General features: G+C 39.0%; 1 protein-coding gene across 1 annotated transcript in view; it reads right to left on the reverse strand.

Annotated features, from left to right (window-relative positions):
* Nucleotides 1–20,047, reverse strand: part of neb (nebulin) — a 57,700-nt gene that overhangs the window by 6,320 nt on the left and 31,333 nt on the right. The window contains 45 exon segments of the mRNA XM_013914149.1: nucleotides 385–489; nucleotides 1,150–1,254; nucleotides 1,348–1,452; nucleotides 2,262–2,375; nucleotides 3,174–3,284; nucleotides 3,983–4,093; nucleotides 4,785–4,889; nucleotides 5,718–5,822; nucleotides 6,353–6,457; nucleotides 6,753–6,866; nucleotides 8,561–8,665; nucleotides 8,836–8,937; nucleotides 9,076–9,186; nucleotides 9,295–9,405; nucleotides 9,518–9,622; nucleotides 9,969–10,073; nucleotides 10,165–10,269; nucleotides 10,370–10,474; nucleotides 10,571–10,678; nucleotides 10,798–10,899; nucleotides 12,543–12,647; nucleotides 13,159–13,260; nucleotides 13,630–13,734; nucleotides 13,852–13,956; nucleotides 14,093–14,197; nucleotides 14,306–14,410; nucleotides 14,711–14,815; nucleotides 15,021–15,125; nucleotides 15,223–15,327; nucleotides 15,461–15,565; nucleotides 15,664–15,762; nucleotides 15,856–15,960; nucleotides 16,053–16,157; nucleotides 16,284–16,391; nucleotides 16,487–16,594; nucleotides 16,715–16,822; nucleotides 16,948–17,052; nucleotides 17,177–17,281; nucleotides 17,607–17,804; nucleotides 17,978–18,091; nucleotides 18,182–18,289; nucleotides 18,398–18,502; nucleotides 18,594–18,698; nucleotides 18,804–18,908; nucleotides 19,133–19,330. Of these exon segments, the coding sequence (XP_013769603.1) occupies nucleotides 385–489; nucleotides 1,150–1,254; nucleotides 1,348–1,452; nucleotides 2,262–2,375; nucleotides 3,174–3,284; nucleotides 3,983–4,093; nucleotides 4,785–4,889; nucleotides 5,718–5,822; nucleotides 6,353–6,457; nucleotides 6,753–6,866; nucleotides 8,561–8,665; nucleotides 8,836–8,937; nucleotides 9,076–9,186; nucleotides 9,295–9,405; nucleotides 9,518–9,622; nucleotides 9,969–10,073; nucleotides 10,165–10,269; nucleotides 10,370–10,474; nucleotides 10,571–10,678; nucleotides 10,798–10,899; nucleotides 12,543–12,647; nucleotides 13,159–13,260; nucleotides 13,630–13,734; nucleotides 13,852–13,956; nucleotides 14,093–14,197; nucleotides 14,306–14,410; nucleotides 14,711–14,815; nucleotides 15,021–15,125; nucleotides 15,223–15,327; nucleotides 15,461–15,565; nucleotides 15,664–15,762; nucleotides 15,856–15,960; nucleotides 16,053–16,157; nucleotides 16,284–16,391; nucleotides 16,487–16,594; nucleotides 16,715–16,822; nucleotides 16,948–17,052; nucleotides 17,177–17,281; nucleotides 17,607–17,804; nucleotides 17,978–18,091; nucleotides 18,182–18,289; nucleotides 18,398–18,502; nucleotides 18,594–18,698; nucleotides 18,804–18,908; nucleotides 19,133–19,330 (4,962 nt within the window).

The following is a 20,047-nucleotide window of genomic DNA, read 5'->3' on the forward strand; positions in this document are numbered from 1 at the left end:
TTATCTTGCACCTTTGGGAGCACACGTCAACAAAAGCACACAGAATGAGACAAAATCTATACAAACATTTAAAAATAAAGCACACGCATTTTGCCTGATTACAACACTTTGAGCAAAGCGTTTCACACCACAACGTCTGCACTAAGAGTTTTAAGTAAAGGTTAAAGTATAGAACCAAGGGTTAAGAGTTAGTTACACAAATTAAAAACTGCTTGTTTTGCAAAGTTAAAAAAAATAAAATAATTTGCTCTAAATAAAGAAGGGCTGCATATCAAGGTTTGTTAAAAAATGTGGAACGCCAAACCCAAAAAAAATTAATTGAAAGAATTATGTAAAAAATGTGATATTAGAAAAAGTTAAGAAAAAATATTACGGAGTAGATACCAAGCTGAAATTCTTTGTATTCTCTTTAACACGCAGCATTTCAGGAGTGTCCTTTACAGTAGACACTTTGCCCTTTATGTTTTTAAGGTCAGCCTGGTATTGAAGCTACAAGGAGAAAAACAAAAGTGCAGTTAAGATGTTTCACAATGAAAAAGAGGTCAAGTCTTCACGTATATCCCTGATTAAGGCACAAAACTAACTGGAGTAGAACATTAAAACAGTACATACAAACAGAGGCGCCTCCAGAATTTTTTCATAGGGGTGGCCATGTGGGGGCCACAACTAAAAAAATGGGGTAGCACAGCAAAAACAGAATTTCCAGTTTTATTATGCAGTTGTGAAATATAGGTTACTTGAAAAATAAGGCAAAAAATATGGGAGAAAAGAATAATTATGCCTAGCTTAGGTGTCTGTGAAAACCAAATAATATTATGAAATCCATAATAATCTGTTTTAAACAGGATTAAATGAGTAAATGTATGGTGTCTTCCTCTCTTTTGTGCCCATGTTTATTAGAATTATTACCAACATTGGACAATCTTGCTGGGTGGGGGCATTCGGTGGGGGGGCAGCAAATTTTGAAGTGTGGCTAGTGGCCCCCCTGTGGCCCCCCCTTGGTGGCGCCCCTGCAAACATATAAAGTACTGGAAATATAATTTTACAGCAGCTATAAAGACGCACATAGAGACACAAGATGCTGAAAGAACCTCAGTCAGGACGTGCTGACCTGTCCGGACGCGGCGTAACTCCTCGTGTGTTACTTACAGTGCTGAAGTTCTTTTGGTTCTCGCGGACTCGCTGCATCTCTGGAGTATCCAGGACTGGTACATAGTGAGACATGGTCTTCTCAGCCTCCTCTTTGTATTTTTTCTGTTTGGATGATAATACAATTTGTGATTTTTTTTATATATGCTAAGGATTTTTCCTGATGAGAGTGGTGGCTGGGTCAGTTCAGTAACCTACCTGGCTGACGATGTTCTTCATCTGCTGAGCATGGATGATGTCAGGGGTATCGATGACAGTTGTGTAGCTGGCTCTGTCCATCTCAGCGGTCTGCTTGTACTTAGACTGGAAAAGAAAAACAGCCAGTCAGCACTGATCATAAATGCAGCAGAAAATATTAACAGATATTCCTTTTAACACCGGACGTGTGCTCATAGTTTCACCAAACGTTAGTTTTATTTATTGTACCATTCTAGCCTAGTTCTTGTCTTCTGAGTTTTTGATGCCTGTTTTTATGTTCGTGAATACAAATTGACCTGAACTGTCATTTTGTATTTACTCAAGTTCTTTCTTTGACTTTGTTATTTGTGTTTACTTCCTTCACTGTTCCCTTGTATCTGTGTGCTGTCTCTATTTAGTTAGTTCCCATTTTCCTCAAAGCTTGATTTTTCTTTGTGCATTATGTAAGTTTACTTCCAATGTTGTCATTGTGCTGACTTTTTTCACCCGTGTCTCATTCCCCACATGTCTCCCCTTCCCTAATCAGCCTCAGCCTAGTGTGAAGAAATAGCCCTCTCATCATCCCAGTCTTACTCTGTCTAGTCTAAATGTTCGACTTTTCTTACTCTTGGAATCTTTTCAGTCCACCTTAACATGCAATCACTCTGTTCGACACAGAATATGTTGCAAATATAGTTCCTTCTTTGTCTTCTTTTAATTTGGTTGTTACTATCTGATTACCTTAATCCTGAATCTAATTTTTCCCTGCTAATGATGAGATATAACATGTGTTCTGGAGCTAAAATAGTTCTTTTTTTTCCTTTTACATAAATAATTAAATCATAATACCTTCATTTCATATCAGGGGCCTGCAGCTCACACTCTGGAAATCACTGCTCCAAGAAAGCGATGCAAAAAACATTTAAGATTCAGACCTGACTGAGGATCTCCGTGGCATTCCTGGCTCTCATAAAGTCTGGGGTGTCTGTAGCCAAAGCCAGCATTCCCTTGCCCTTGATCTCCTGCTCCAGAGACTTTTTGTACTCTCTCTGTAAATACCAAAAGTTAAAATTTTTACACATGATAATGTTACTCTAAAAAAAACACAAAACGGGGTTTCTACTCATTCATACTGAAGAGGGCTGCAAAACCAGAAATCATGAGGGGTCAGAGAATAGAGAAAGTTAGCAGAATCTACGTAACGGATGTGGTAACAAGACTGAGTGTGAAGCTTGACACAGAACTGAAAATAAAACAACAGCAGTCAGCAGTTAGAGACATGACATAAAAGAGACCATTTCTACTTCTTCAGTTTGTTCATTAAGTCATTATACATCTATCTTGCAATCTACAAATCAACCTCAAATGCACTCAGAGTATATCTTTTCAAAAACAACACTACCGACAACAACAAAACAATTAAGAGATCTGCAAGCACCGGGATCACTTATGAAAAAAGATAAAGTCATTAAAATTCTATAAAAATTCAACATTGCATGTTTGACTTGAAAAACAAGAGAAGAGAAGATATGCTTTGGGTACAACTGAGGCTGATTTTTGTAGGATTCATAATACACAAATAAATATGAGTACAAGTGAAAATCATGGCAAAATTAAATAGGGTGCAGATGAAGGTTAGGTTATGGTCATGAAACACAAAATACAATGATGGGAAATTAGTGACATAAGAAAGCAGGGACAAGAGGACGAGTGAACCCAACAGTCTCACTTTTAGTGCAATGGTGAAGCTTAGTTAAGAGGGGATAGGATTCATGAAGAGCGAGATTGTTGGAAGTCATTCAGATGAGAGCGTGATGTTGTTCGCATCACCTCTCGGTCAGTCGTACCTCACACAGGATTTGAGTGGCATTTCTTGCTCTCAAAAGCTCCGGAGTTTCCTCCAGTACAGTTAGACCTTTACCCTTCACCCCCTCCTCTAGATCCTTCCTGTACTCTTTCTACAGGACGGAAGAAGAACAGAGAGACTGCAGAGAAGGGCACACAGGCAGGCCAGGCCAAAGCACACAGACAGACAAACGATACAGTCGGCAAGTTCTGCTGCTTGCCTTTAAAAAGCTCAAAGTCACCAAGTCTTTCCAAGTTACGCAGAGACACATTCACTGCTTTTATGTATTATCATTACAATCGGTGATATTGTTACAGAGAAAACTGGAGACGTTGGTGATTTTGGCAGGATTCTAATGAAAAAACAAGTTGAAACACATTTAATCAGAAAGAGCAGAAACAAAATCTTCATTAAAACAACAAGGAAATCAACAAGATGGGAATTCACATCAGCATTTCACCCTGTTGCTTCACACAAATAATTACATGCATGCAGTCTTGTCACATAAAGTTGGCGGTAAGCTACTACTTGGTGAAGGACTGTAAAATGAAGATCTATTCAATATTAGTTGAGTACTTTACTGCTAGGAAGACACATGATGGCTGGAGGATGGGTAGGTCATTATTATTCTGTAGACAATCATGCAAAAGTTAATAATAAACTAATAATACTGCAAAAGACAAACTGGGAAGGGCTAAAAAAAGTGGTGAAAAGAAAAAGAGACCGATTGTGATGTTGTCTTAGTACGATTATGAAGCTTGGGTGAGGTAAATAGGAGACGCCATCAGATGTAAGTTGTCCTTTAGTTACCTCACTGGCTATTTTGGTGGCGTGTCTGACATGAATCATGGCAGGGGTGACCTCCAAGCCTGAGAGGTTCTTTCCCCTCATGTACTCCTCAAAGTCCTTCCTATAGTCTTTCTATTGGTCACAGAGATAACACAAGGGACAGACAGAGCTCAGATAACCACATGCAAGCAGTGCTGGTTCACAATGCAGCTCCCTTCATTCTTGTTTGCACCATTCTGCTCATGATAGCACCCATAACTGTATATCTGATGTCTGTAAATGTGTCTGAGTGCATGTGTGGAGGTGTAAGAGGTGTTTGTTGTGAAAAAGCAACTACACTAGGATATCATATTGTAATTAAAATCTATAAAGCAGGCTCCAGGAAAGAGGCCAAACACATACTTTACTTTGACATCTTGACAGGAAAATAACCTGTCATAGCATTAAGTGAACAATACAGAAGCTGAGTTTCCTTTCAGCGCATTTTACACTGCCACAGTATTACAATAGGACGACTGTAAAGAGCTACTGATGTGAATTTTCTGCAATTTAAAACATTTTGCGACTATAAAATTACTGAATTGCAGTTTTGGTGTAATAAAGTTACTAAAGGCATTGTAAAATGTTTTTCCATACTTTAGATTCATTCTGTAAGCATAACATAAACAATGGCTTTGCATCCAACTAGCAACAAGAGGCAACACAATACAAGTTAATATAGCGCTTAAGGAGGCACTAAAGATTCTAAGAGAGGTCTGCAATGGGAAAACGTACTGCATCTGTGCGTACTTCATTGGCAGAGGTTAACAGAAGGCTTATTTACCTGACTCTGCATGTGCTGAGCCTCCTTAGCAGTCACATATGTGGGTGTCTCAAAGTCCAGCATAGGTTTGCCCTTCTCCTTCTCATACTTCTCCTTGTATTTCACCTGTAACGACCCACACAAACATACTCAACTGTCTGCAAAGGAAAGACACACTGTGGGGATATCACATGGTTTCCATTCATTTCTGTACGCTGGGAAAATCAAACAGAAAAGCTGTAAGGTGTATCCATCCAGTAAGATTCAAGACAAGTTAAATTACTGTAATTAATGTAAATGAGAACAGAAAAGAAAAGCTTGCACGGCTCTTCACTGCGACTGATTATGCAATCAAGGTATTTAACAGTGACTTGATATGAGAAATGACTCCCTGGAAAGAAAACTATAATACCAAATATGCTATATCATAAACAATTACAAAATGAGTATTTTTTGTTTTTATTTTATTTTTTATTTTTTTTAAATATCAATTTTAACAGCATTTTTTTAACTAACACAATTACAGTTGTGTGGGCAAAAGCTCTGCTACGGTACAGCAAAGAAAAGATTGAACAAACATTTTTTGTTAAATGCCTTCCTGAAACTGAATGGTTAATAAATAAATATCCAATTCTACATCTGCCTCTTTGTTCGGCCCATTAAAATTGTTACAGTATAATAAACATAGAAAGTATTATCAATTCACTTCAATTCTATTTTATTTATATAGCGCCAAATCACAGCAACAGTCGCCTCAAGGCGCTTTATACTGTAAGGTAGACCCTAAAAATATACATACAGAGAAAAACCCAACAACAAACCCAACAATCAACCTGTGAGCAAGCACTTTGGCGACAGTGGGAAGGAAAACTGTCTGACACAGTTGAAACCCACAATAGTGTTTTTTTTACTGTGTTGAGTGCTCGTTGCCCCACGGGAGTATGAACCACTTACGTTACTTTGAAGTTCAGAAGCCTCCTTGTGATGGAGCTGTTCAGGTGTGTCGGGAATCATGTGGTAGTGACCCTTACTCTCCTCAAATTTCTTCTTGTAGCAGTACTATGGGGGATTCCCAGTAAAGTAAGGCAGCTCAGTACAGCGAATCATTACTTAGCAGAAAATCCTCATAGTTTATGATAGAAAGAAACATAATAGCATTTAAACATAAGGGTTTTTAAAGTTATGTTAAAATAATTGTCAATCTACAAAAGGCAGGAAGAGGAAGTCGGTGTTAAGTGAACATTAATAAAAGACTAGTTTTGTTTGAACTACGGGGGGGAAAAAAGTCACTGAAAAGGTTAAGAAGTAGAGGTTATAGAGGGTGATAGTATTCGGGGTCAAAGGTCAAAAGTGAGATGGGTAAAGATCACTACCAGATGAGGTCAGAGAATGATGGATGTCTTTTATGATGGAGCTTAGTGCATAAATCCATGAGATGGTCAGCAGTTTGCTACATTTTGCCGATTGTTACTGTGAGGTGATGGAAACAGAGTTCAGCACACTGTGCAACGAAACCAAACTCGCTCGCTGCAGCTTCCTGTTTGGGAATGTGAGAGGGTTAAAGGTTAATAGCCACACAGGTAGCTTACGTCGCTGGACAGCTTGCTGGTGCTCGTGATGTGCTTCATGGACAGGGACTCGGCCATGTCGGTCACAGGTTTGTGGATCTTCTTCAGGTCACCCTTGTACTTCACCTGTGTGTTATATTGACAGCAGTCACATTAATTAGACACTATGGTAATATATAATGGGCGATATTTGTTTGAAATGGTGAATTTCACAGAAATGTAAAGAATTACTAGGATACATTTAGTTTGTCTCTGTTCTAGTAACAACACCAGGATGCCAAAATCAGATATTGCTTTACTCCCATAGATAAACCAATCAGACAAACTATACAAAAGTATAACAACTGTGGAAAAAATGAATGATTTTTTTGGCCTATGATAAAAACGGTGTGAAGTGATGATAAGATACGCGAGCACCCACCTCACTGGCCAGCACACTGGCTTCCTTGAGAGTCTTGTAAATCTTACTTTCCTTCAGGTCATATTGAGGTTTCTTTCCTTTCATCTCCTTATCAAACTTCTCCTTGTACTTCACCTGTTCATTAGCGTAGGATATGTGTACAAGTTAGTTTATGTATTGACTGAGAGGAAACCAACATCAGCCGACGTCTCCATCATAGTAAAAGACAACTGAAGGACAACAGTTTTTGGATTTGATTAGTGACTCAGATTCCTCGCAGATAGTTTTATAAAAGCTTTGCACAGGCTCTGTGCCACATTTTAAGTATTTAATTTGTTTTTTCTTTCATAAATATGTTGAGCAGTAATGAAAAGCGTGTAATAGATTGGTTGCAAATGTAAAACTGATTCTGATGCATTTATTAACTTTAAAGTTGATCAAACTGATCAGACAAGATGCTTTGTACTGTAAACATAAGCAAATAAAGCATCCTGTAATTCACATAAACACAAACATGAACTTCATATATAATAAAATATATATGGAAAAGGTAAGGCGGTGTGGTTGTGGACGCAGGTCAGGTGTGGTTTGGCTCCACAGGTCAAACCACTTTAGAGTGAAGGCAAAACACAGGAACACGTTTGAAAAGGTGTGCTATAAAAACATGTGTATATCTAACAGGAATTGTGGCTAACTTTTCACTACTGTAACCGTATTCCAAACTTTTAGGAGGGCCTACACCACCCCTTAGGATTGCGATGAAAATGGAGCACAGCACGGTGAACTACTGGACATACACATGTTTTTAAGAACAATTCAAGTTCATTTTTAGAAAAGCCTTTTGTCACATTCAGAAACAAACAGACATGGAGACTTAAAGGGAAATAATGGGAAAAATCTGAAAAGACAGTTTAAATAAACACATAGTATTAGCGCCAGGCAGCTAATGCAGTAACGCTGTTCTCTATGCTTGGCAATGAGGCACATCTTGTAATGGAAATATAAAAAAAGCAGAGGGTGGACACTGCAAAGAAAAGAAAGAGCAAATCAAATAGGAACTTTGTAAGATTTGATTTGTGAATCAATATTTTCTCAAAAGTTCCAGATGTTTATCTTAAAGGCTCAGTGAACCCTGTCTGTGGGTCAGCAGGAAGGGGGACAGAGAGACAGAGAGGACAGACAAGCAGCAGCAGTCCGTCAGTTTTAGGGCATAAACCTCCTTACATCACTAGTCACCGCACTCATTTTCTTAATGTGGCGCATCAGGGGGGTATCATAGGAAGCTGCTCCATGGAGGGAGGGCTTATCCTCCACCTACAAAGCGCAGTGAGATGGAGGGATGAGAACACACAGACTAGGATGTTATGGAAGTAGACAGAAGAGGAAAGAGATTAAGGTTGAGAAGAAGAGTTATAGTATTGAAGGATGGAGGAAGAGGAGGACAGGTATAAGGATGGTGGTGGGACATGTACAATGGTATGGTTAAACATCTACTTTCATGGAGTAACATGGATTATAATGCAGGATGGCAGAGGAAGCGCAGTGGAAGAGCTGCTAGTTGTATCATTAGGCCAACACGACTGCTGCTAAGCATCTACCACAGCACTACTAGTCTGCTAATATTAGCTTGTGGAAGCTGATCTGACAGTTAAAATCCAGGCAGCTGATCTTTCCAACTGGCTGCCACCTAAATAAATAATTAAATGAATGAATAAATGAATAAACAAGGGAAGCCTTTTCTATGAGATGACAATCGTTGCGACCCAGTGGCAAAGGAACCCGACTGTCCAGGGCTGGATGAGACAGGTGAGCAAATTCATTTAGTGTACCTGGCTTGTCAGCTTGGACACCTCAGTTGCCAAAGCGATATCTGGGCGGTGGGCTAGAGAGCCTCCACGGCTGGCCTCTTCACGTGCTTTCTCACGGTAGCCAATCTGATGGGCACAAGACCCGACAAGAGTCAGTTGATCATGTAGAAACTACAGTACAGGGATGGGTACTATTGGGATGCTCTTTTTTTCTCTTCTTTTGTCTTGAGTTGAGCCTTTAAACACATTTACATGTACTGAGCTGGTGAGTCAGTATCAGTGTACTTCATGGTTACCTGACTGATGAGTTTAGCAGCCTGGGTAGCCTTCTTTATGTCAGGACGGTCGACTACAGTAGTGTAGTGCAGGCTGGCTTTGGCATCTTTCTTGTAGGCCACCTGTCCAGTTGGACAAAATTGGAAATGCAATATAGTAAACCTGACTTCCACATCCACAGACAACTATGAAAAGCTGAAAAAATTACCCCCAAGTCCAACTACCCCAACTGTTTTAGCCCATTTGTGGAAATGACTCACATTGCTCTGATTTTTGGCCACGTCCATGGCATGCTGAACATCAGGCGGCACAATCATGTGGTTATATATGGACTTGCCCTTTTCCTTCTCAAACTTTTCTTTGTACACTTTCTAAAAAGATAGAACAGCACATCAAGCCCAGCTGCAAACAAACAGTCCAGGGTTACATGCTGGCTGAGCTCATTTTGTGAAACGCATGTAATAGTAAGACAGTCATACCCCGCTGACAAGTTTGTTGACTGTCCTGCTGTGGGCAGTATCACGAGTGTCGGACAGGGTGGTGAATGAGCCGGACTGCATTTCCTTCTTACTGGCCTCCTTGTATTTGCTCTGATGAACAATAAAATAAAGAATAAAAACATTTAAAAACTCATAAGTTTTACCTAAGGGTATACTATATATACCCTATAGTACAGTTAATTTTTTGCTGAACAGTTCTTACCTCTGAGGCCAGAACACGCACAGCCTTGGCATGGAGAATTTGAGGAGTGTCCAGGACAGGCATGTAGTGTCCCTTTTCCTTCTCATACTTCTGTTTATATTTCACCTGGGATGGGCAAAAGAAAAAAGAAGCAGTTTAGGACATTAAACATCAGATTCTCCACAAGCCTTGGAACTTTTAAAACTGCTCTTAAAACTCACCTCTTCTCATTGGCTTTTAGCAAGGTTTAACTTATTGTTTAAATTTATTGTTTTATCAGTGAGGTGTTTTATGTACTTGTGTTTTATTGCATTTTATATTTGTATTTTATTGTACAGCACTTTGGTCAGCCTCGGTTGTTTTTAAATGTGCTTTATAAATAAACTTGACTTGACTTGACTAAGCATCACTATCTGGCCTTTAGTAGTTTTAACTAAATATGGTGTCTCTAATAAAGAATGGGGAAACTTACCTCACTGGCCATTTCAGCATTCTTCATGCACAGTAAGGTTAACTTGTCATCGACCACAGGTATCACGCAGCCCTTCATGATCTCTTTGTCGTACTTGTACTCAACCTGTTGGTAAAATATGGCGGTGAAAAAAAGAGAGCAACAGTGCTGCATGTTGCTAAAATGACACACATTAAAATAAGAGGTCCCAACTCACATCGCTTTGCTGCAAGGAGTTCTTGGCAGCATTGACAAAGTCGGGCCTGTCCGCTGTCCAGATCCACTGGTTCTTGGTTGCTTCATACTTCTTCTTGTAGTCAAGCTAGAAATATAGCAAAATAAAACAGAATCAAAAACTGGATGTTAGCACAAATTTGGGTTTAAAAATGTCATTTGAAAATTCTGGCACTCGAGATGCTCACATTGGTGATGTTCTTGTAGGCCTCCTTAGCGGCACGGATCTCGTGAGCTTCGGGGTCAATGTTGATGTGGGCCTTGCTCTTTTCATACACCTCTTTGTACTTCAGCTGCAAGACACATAAAATATGCAAAAGTACATTTTGTATTTTGGTTTCCTGTGCCAGTGTATGAAAGAATATTTTAAAAGTGCAGTGCAGACTTACATTGCTGGTGATCTCCTTGACCTTCTTCATGTGTTGTTGGTGTGGAGTGTCATAAGGTAAGGTGTAAGCCTTTGCCTTGGTCTTGTTATACTCCATCTTGTAGATGATCTAAGCAGATGTAGATAGTAACAGGTGAAATTTAAACACAAAAAAACCCACTGCTTCTTCACAAGTTCTTGTACAAATCTAAACATAATAATAAAAAACCTTGCAAACCCAAAACTTACATCACTGATCTTCTTGCTGCGTTTGTGGGCCTCATACTCAGGAGTCTCCAGAACAGAGGTGAACTTGTCCTTGGCACGTTCATACTGCTCTCTATACTTCCACTGATAGAACAAGGATAATGTGAAAACAAAAGAAAGTTAGCATCATGCAATGAAATTGCTGCTGTATTAATTTGCTTGTCTTTATGAATTTTTTGTTGTTGTCTTTATGAATATAACAAGCAACTTCTAAAGTGTTAGAAAAACTGTCCAAGAAAACATCGAAAAAGTCTTGCAGACACTATACATATACAACCCTACTGCAGATTTTTAAAAAAGTCCTATTTCAGCTTCTTAAGAGTCAGTTGAGATGATAGCGCTAATTTTAAAACATCGCTAGCGTTATAGCATATTATAGCTAATTTTAAGGAAAAATTTATTACTTGTTTTTTTTCTTGGATAGCTTTTAAACACTATCAGAGCAAGTTGGCTAGCATGTAGTTATAATTAAATCAATATGCAACATCAACTGAGTGAAACAAAGCAATGGAAAAGCTTATAGGCATGCTCGATGAGAGACGTGCACGTGCACAGAGGGATGCATTATTCATGTGACAATAAAGACAGTTAAATGCCTTACCACCATCATGAAAGTCTGCAGTGCCCACATGGTTTAAGATGTTGTATGTATATATATATATATACATACAACATCTTAAACCATGTGGGCATATGCATCTATCTATCTATCTATCTATCTATCTATCTATCTATCTATCTATCTATCTATCTATCAATCTATCTATCTATCTATCTATCTATCTATCTATCTATCTATCTATCCATCTATCCATCTATCCATATATATCTATCTAGATATATATAGATATATCTATAGATCTATCTATAGATCTATAGATATATCTATATATATCTAGATAGATATATATAGATATATCTATCTAGATATATCTATATATATCTAGATAGATATATATAGATATATCTAGATAGATATATCTATATATATCTATCTAGATATATATAGATATATCTATAGATCTATAGATAGATATATCTATAGATCTATAGATATATCTATCTATAGATCTATAGATAGATCTATAGATAGATATATCTATAGATCTATCTATAGATATATCTATCTATAGATAGATCTATAGATAGATATATCTATAGATCTATCTATAGATCTATCTATAGATAGATCTATAGATAGATATATATCTATCTATAGATCTATCTATAGATATATCTATAGATATATCTATAGATAGATATATCTATCTATAGATATAGATATATATAGTTTACATAAGAGAAGACTCTGTGATTGCTATTTTGGTCAAAACTAACAAATTCCAGGAGAAGCTATAATGTACTAAATTTTACTGCATTTCTGACTTTAGATACCAAATTGCTCAAAGGCAGTTGGGCAAACAGTGTTAAAGCTTCGGTAATGAATTGCCCATGAAGAAAAGCAAATGAGCGATGGAGGGATTAGAGCATGGAAGAAGGATGGACAATGTGGGAGTTAAAGCCACTTTTAAATGGAATGACTGGATGGAAAGATTTTCTGCAGGATGGGGATTTTATGTGATAAGACCTTGTCCACAAACAGCAGGGAGGAACAAAGTCACCTCCATCTATGACTTGAGTCTTATGATATATAACACATGGTCTATTTTGTGCCTGTTTGTGGACAGAGATCAGAGTTATCATGCTTCCCTTCTCTCTTTGTTTACCTTACTGCCCATAGTGGTCTGGTAAAGGGCTGTGAGGATGTCAGGGCGGAGTAGCTCATTGCAGCCACCCTTTAGTAGATCCTTTGCTCTGGATTTATACATTTTCTGTCCACATACACAATGACATACACACACACACACACACAGCATGCCATAGTTGAGGACACAAAAGGAAAACAGCAGTAACATGGGGGAGGACTGGAGAAGAACTCCGGATCCAAGTGTGACGATGGTGCTGTCTGTCCTTATCTGTGCCCTCAGAGTGACAGGGATGATCATCTACAGCGAGTGTGAGACGATCGGCTCAGTGGATTGAATTGTTACTGTGCTAGTGATTAAACTGTCATTTCTGATGGAGCAGATGAAGGACAACACTGCATAACACTCAGCATTCCAGCTGCTGTTTGAGTGGCAGTTCAACAGCAACCTGTGTGGGACAAAATGAAGAAACTGATACAAAAGGGAAATAATTTTTTTTGAGTTGGGAGATCTATAAATGCCATGCGATGTCCACCATCAGCAGTCCTGCTGACAACCTCATGCACCGGTGTCAGGGCTCTTCGGGGACCAGACCGGAGGTGGCAGGCCGGTGGTACAACGTGACCAGGGCGTTTACCTGGCTCATCTCCCTGTTCTCCCTGGCCAGTTGATATCTAGGATCATCTGTAGTTATGGTGAACTTATCCTTGGTCTTCTCATAGTCTGCTCTGTAAGCCCTCTGCTCAAAGTGTCAGAAGGTAGTTAAACAGGAGTCCCCAGAGAACAAAATGTTTCATCTCGTGTCATGTGGATGAAACATTTTAAGAATTTAAGGAAGGTAAAAACTGACTGATGTAAAGAACAAAGGGGAACATTTTAAACACTTGACTTTAAGGGTAAACACAAAAACAGTCAGTGATAAACAGTGTAGGCAATTATAAAATACTACAGTGAATTCCTGGTTTTTTTTACCTCCACGCTGAGAGTCCAATAGAGAAGCACAGAAAAATAGAAATGTGGTTAACTGTTTCATTTGATTTACAAATGCGTTAACAAACTAAATCCAATTTTTATTTATTGCTGGAGGTTAAAGAATGACGGGACTCACATCGTTTATGAGAACGGAGGCTTGCTTGGCGGCTTGGAAGAATGGAGTGTCGCTGGTATACTTGAAGTTGCCTCTGTTCTTCTCAAAGGAGGCTTTGTACAGTCTCTGCAGACAAACAATACAACTTTTATTAAGAAAATACAGAAACTATACCTCAATACTGCAAATCATAAACAGGTGCCATATAAATAAAAATGAAGCTTAATGTCACTGATGCTTTACCTCACTGTAGAGCGTCTTGTTCCTCTCAGCCTGCACCAGCTCAGGTGTGTCCCATACAAAGCAGCCAATACCCTTCAGCCAATCCAGGTCCTCCTTATACTTGACCTAAAAAAAAACACATAAAATGAGATTAAATTAAATTGAAATGTTGTGTAGTGTGTCTCAGTGCTCATTGTACTGAATACTCTTTAATGAACTGTAAACATTTTACCACAGGGTGAATAAAGTCACGAGTACTCACGTCACTAACGTTACCGCTGACAATCTTGCTGAAGAAGAGTTCGGGACGATCGGGGATGGACTTCCAGGTCCCCAGAGAGCTAATATACTTCTCTCTGTATTTAACCTGATAAGAGAGGAAAAAAACAGTAGATGGAGATGCAAAAGCTCAAAACATGTACATTTATAAAGACATTTATAGTTAACAATGAGCCAGATAATTTCAACTGCCGACCTCGCTAATGTCATCAGTGACCCTGCGATGGTAAGTGATGTCCAGAGCATCCTTGACTGTGTGGTAGTGTCCCTTGGAAAGCTCAAAGGTTTCTTTGTAGCGCAGCTGAAGAAACGAAGGAGAAAACGTGTCATATACATTCATCAAACACACATAATGTGATTTATAGCATCTACAATTTCACACTGACTTGTACAGTATTTGTGGTAAAAGGGTAAAATCAGATAAACAGATAAAGAATATTTATATTTTGACATGGGATAAAATTCACTATTAGTTAATGAAATATCTTAAATTTGACTGTTTTCAGTGGAAAAATTATTAACAAACAGTCTGACTCCTATAATTCCTGAATGCATAACAGTTTCAAACTAAATCACAAGTTTCCTAAATGAACAAACTCACATCACTGGACTGCAGGTAGGACTTCTTGGCACGGATCAGGAGAGGTGTGTCAGCAATGGCAGTGTACCGGTGTTTCATCTTCTCATACTGTTCTTTGTATTTGTTCTAAGGGAAGAAACGATTGAGACAACACCTTAGAAATTGGCTTCAGAGGAGACTGCAATTGCTGTAATTTCAATTATTTTGGCAAAGTATAAGAGTATGTAGAAAGCAGCTACAGTAAATAGTGTAAACAAAATAAAATACAAACAATTTTAGGTTGAGGTTTCAGTGACAGCGGCATTAAATGAGAACGAAGGATCAGACTTACATCACTGTAGAACACTTTCATTTTTCTAGCATGGCCCATATTTGGAGTATTGATTTCTGGAGTGAAATGAGCTCTTTGTTTGGCAGCCAGATCTACGTACTGGTACTGTAGCAGAAGGGAAAAAATATTGATTAGATTATCAGGAAAGACACACACATACATATAATAAATTCAGTTATTCATGCTGTTTATTTGAGCTTGCCTGGTTAACCAGCTGCTGGGCCCACTTGACTCTCCGAATGTCCACAGAGTCTGCAGTTGTGGTGACTTTGGCCATGTCCTCCTTGCTCTGAGCTTTGTAGATCAGCTGGAAAGAAACAGAGCGAATGTCAAAACGTGTGGCTTTTGTTTTTTAGAATATACTGCAAGCTCATTTTTGTTTGGAAACCAGATCACATGAAGCTATAATACGATGAAGCACATTTAGGAAACCAACTCACGTTACTCATGTGCGTCTTCAGCTCAGTCACACGCTTATACTCAGGCGTGTCCAGGACCACAGAGAATTTAGCAAGGTTCTTCTTAGCCTCCACTGGATAGCTCACCTATAAGAGAGAAAAAAATAGTTTATATGAATGATGCAGATGCCTGAATATGCATTGGAAAGGAAAAATAGGAATCCATTCTATCCAAAAAGACGTACCCTGAATTTGGTGACGTCGCGGACACGGACCATCTCTGGGGTGTTATACAAGAAGCAGCCAATGCCTCTCAGCCACATCAGGTCCTCTTTGTATTTCAGCTAAAAACACAAAACAATTTTAAAATTTATTTTAAAAAACATCTTCAAACTCCACCTTGTAGAGATTTTGTTTTAATTTTATTCTTTACATACGTCGCTGGTGATCTCATTGACGTGGTGGTAGTGCATGAGCTCAGGCGTTATGGGCAACGATATCAGCTGGCCTCTGCTGTTGTAGTATTTCTCTTTGTAGCACAACTAGGGTAAGAAGGGAACAAAAAAAAGTCCATCTTACAGCATGAATTTTTAAAAAAAAGGACATGAATGTTGTAATCTGTGGGTGCCCGTACGTCACTGAGGTGCTCCTGGTTCATCTTGACTTGTTTAATATCAGGAGTGTCATAGGTTGTGTGGATCTTGTCCTTTTGCTTGTGGTAAGTCTCACGATACAGACGCTGGAGGAGCAAGAAACACATGCACAGCACTGTTTTATGCAGCATTTAACATCCATCACAAGGAAATGAAACATTAATCTACAACAGTGGGTCTGGCTTAAGTATAACAGCTGTGTGTCATCTTACTTCATTGATGATCTTGTTAGCCTTCCTTGCAGTGACAAAGTTGACACCCTCTGGGTGAAGAGTGTAGCCTTTAGCCTTCACCATCTCATAGGCCTCCTTGTATTTCACCTGCAAGGATAAAAACAAAAGTGTGTCATTCAGAGACATCAAATTACCGTAAAAATAAAAAAGTTCTGATCTGCCCAAGCGTGTGTTTGACTTACATTGCTGGAGACAACAGTGTTCAACTTGACCTGCTTGATGAGGGGGGTGTCATGAGGCAGTGAATAACCGGTTGGCATGAAGCTCTTGTTAGCTTCTTTGTACCAGTTCTAAGAGAAGTCAACACACATGATGAGAGATGTTGTTAAAAATTATAAATATTGATACTATACAATATATGATAATAATTGTTAAACAATCACACTGAATATGAAGGAACGTTATCTTACATCACTCTGGATGTAGTTGGCCAGACGGGCTCTTTCTGTTTCAATGGTAACAGCAGGAGCGGTGTTGGTGCCCTTGATATTGGCGTTGTAATCATAGCGGTAGTGCAGCTGGGAAAACAAATGGAGAAAAAAAGATGAGATTTGCGATCTTACTTCTTTTTGTTTGTAATGTACAAAGAGAGTGTTAACAAACTACTGAGCTAGCATGAATCTAAGACAATAAAATCCCTTACGTCACTCAGGTTCTGAGCGTTCTGCTTGGCGGTCTCGTACACTGGAGTCTCCGTCACCACTGAATATTCTTTGAAAGCATCTTTGCCTTTGGCTCTGTACTTGTTCTAGAATCAAAAATGAAGCACAGCAATCATCTGTTAGGACAAAATCCTTATAAAGGAGATGAACTAAAGTTAGAAACTTAAAACAATGAAGAGGATGGAGAATGAGTGTGTTGCTTGGGCTAACCTCACTCTGAAGATTATCAGCGTTCTTGACACGGAGGATCTCTGGCGTGTCCCAGGCATAGCAACCAATACCTTTGAGCCAGTTCAGATCATCCTTGTAGAAGATCTGGGGAGAGGTAAAATGTTGTGGCTGAAATTAGTTTCAGTGCATAGGATTCAAGAATGTAGCTATTTGATTTCTTTTACATACAATAAGGCAACAAAACATCCTGACCTTTCATATTTTTTAAGAAATAAACAAAAAAGGAATAGAAAAAACTCAGTGTGGTTTAACTGATTTTCAATATTCTCACAAAAATGAAAAACAAAAACAAATAAAATAAGAAAAAATATAAAATGTAAACATATAGGATCATAGCACAGAGAATGATAGAGCTGACTAAATAAGCAATAACCAGCACAGAATATCAAAGCTGAGGACTGCTACTTACGTCGCTGAGCTGTTCATTGACTTTGCGTGCCTGCACGTACACCTGCATGTCAGGCATGCAAATCCACTGGTGCAGATACTTGCGGTAGTTGATCTCGCTGACGGCATTCTGGGTACTGCGGGCAGACAGGATATCCAACATGTCTGGGGGGATGTGGTTCTTGGCCTTGGTTTTCTCATAGTTCTCCTTGTACAGACGCTGCAATGATGGAAAAACAGATGGTTCTTTCAGTTGTCATATGCACAATAAAATCTACACAGGGATGCATGTTTTTGTAATATGGAGCTAATCAAACAACACAGCCGCTCTATTGCTCATAAAGAGAAATGTCAATATGTGGAAGGTGTAAGGGCAAAACAAATGGAGCTTACATCTAGGACGAGTTTTCCAGCTTTGACGCAACGAGCAGTTCCAGGATCGTCCTCCAGTGACTTGGGCAGGCTGTAGAGAGATTTGAACTTCTCGTAGTCCTCCTTGTACTTCACCTGAACGGGAGAGAGGATTCATATTGCCTTGTAAAGATCAGAAATTGAACATCATCATAACAATAATATGAAATAAAAATTGAAACGTACATTGCTGAGAATAATCTTCTGCTGTTTAGCGTGCTGCAAGGCGTTTGCGTCATGTGGAATCTGGTAACTCTTCGCTTTGATTTTGTCCCAGGTAGAAGTGTAGTTTTTCTGTTGATAGAAAAAGCCAGAACGTCACCATAAACATGTCATTTACAGATATCTATCACTTCTTATCAGTGACAGGAGGACAGACATTTTTACTGGATCTCCACTTACGTTGCTGAAAATGTATTTGAAGTTTTGGCATCTGACGTAATCGTGGGTATCCAGAACCGTGGTGTAGATGTGCTTCTCCTTTTGATAAGCCTCTCTGTAGTTGAGCTGTCAGTGATGAATGTTTCATTAATCCACTCAGTATGAGTTCAAAACTGAAACACAAATTTTGTAGTTTTTAAAAGTGCAGCTCACTCACCTCACTGGCCCAGGTGTGGCCCAGGACAGCAGTCACATAAGACGGGGTGTCTGTCACAATGGAGTAATTGTTGAACTCCTTCTTGGCGTTCTCTCTGTATTTAAGCTATACGGGAGCATATTACATAAGTACATTATCAAACACAAATAGAAAAAATCCAAATCCCCATAAACACACACACAATTCAAGAATCACATGTTTTTTACTCACCTCACTTTGCAGGTCATAGGACTTCTTGGCACGAAGAATCTCTGGTGTGTCCCAAACGTAGCAACCAATACCCTTCATCCAGTTCAGGTCATCCTTATAGAACACCTATCAAATGACAATAAACCCGGACAACATTACATATTTGCTTGCAGATAGAAACATCTATTAATGTGGGACGTGTAATAACCTTTCTGGCGTTTATATAAATACAAAGATAAAGGATTTTGTATAATGTCTAGATAATGCTTCATGTAATACAAGTTTGTAAGGGATCTCGCACAACAATCAGGCACAACCAGGCGGCAGACGTGCACAGAAGAAGGACCTACATCACTGAGGATTTCGTTGGTCTTGCGGGCACGGATGGCATCCTCCTGTTCAGGGTGGCAAGTCCACTGGTGCAGGTAGGTGCGGTAAAGAACATCACTCAGCATGTCCTGGCACCGCTTAGCTACCTGGTTAGCGATGATGTCGGATGGGATGTGGATTTTGGTTTTGGTTTGATTGTAGTCCTTCTGGTAGACCCTCTGTTTAGACACACGATAGAAACTTACTGATTAGCGATGCAAAAGAGATTAATTTGAAATAAAGTTTACACGTATTAAAAAATAAGTTCAATCCACAAGGGTAACTAAAACACTTTGATAAACAAATAAACGGTCAGAATACATATCTATTGACCTTAGGATGAGTTACCAATTTACACAACCGCCCCCTTCTCTATTCTTATATGCAGTCTATGATCTCAAATATAAAATTAATACATTGAGACTTATTGATTCTATATACTTGTGATACACATATAGTGGCATCTAACATATTTTATTAATCACCATGTTTTTCTTTCAGCTACTCCCTTAAGGTATCGTCACAGCGGATCATCTGACTCCATCTTACCTTGTCCCCAGTATCCTCCTCTGTCACACCGACTTACTGCATGTCCTCCCTCACTACAACATGAACCTCCTCTGAGGTCTTCCTCTTTTCCTCCTGCTCGGCAGCTCCATCATATGTACTGTCCCTTATCGGCACGTAGCCAAACCATCTCAGCCTTGCCTCTCTAATTCGACACCAAACGACTCGACTAGAGCTGTTCTTCTAATATACTCATTTTTTTTCCATCTATCCATCAGCGTCACCATTCTCCAAATCCTACATCACAGCAGGCCTCACTGCTGTCTTGTAAACCTTCCCTTTCAGTCTTGCTGCTATCCTTCTGTCTAATGTGTTTTATTACCTCTGCT

This window comes from Pundamilia nyererei, unplaced genomic scaffold, assembly GCF_000239375.1.
Source record: "Pundamilia nyererei isolate P.nyererei 1_Seehausen unplaced genomic scaffold, PunNye1.0 scaffold00175, whole genome shotgun sequence".
NCBI lineage: Eukaryota > Metazoa > Chordata > Actinopteri > Cichliformes > Cichlidae > Pundamilia > Pundamilia nyererei.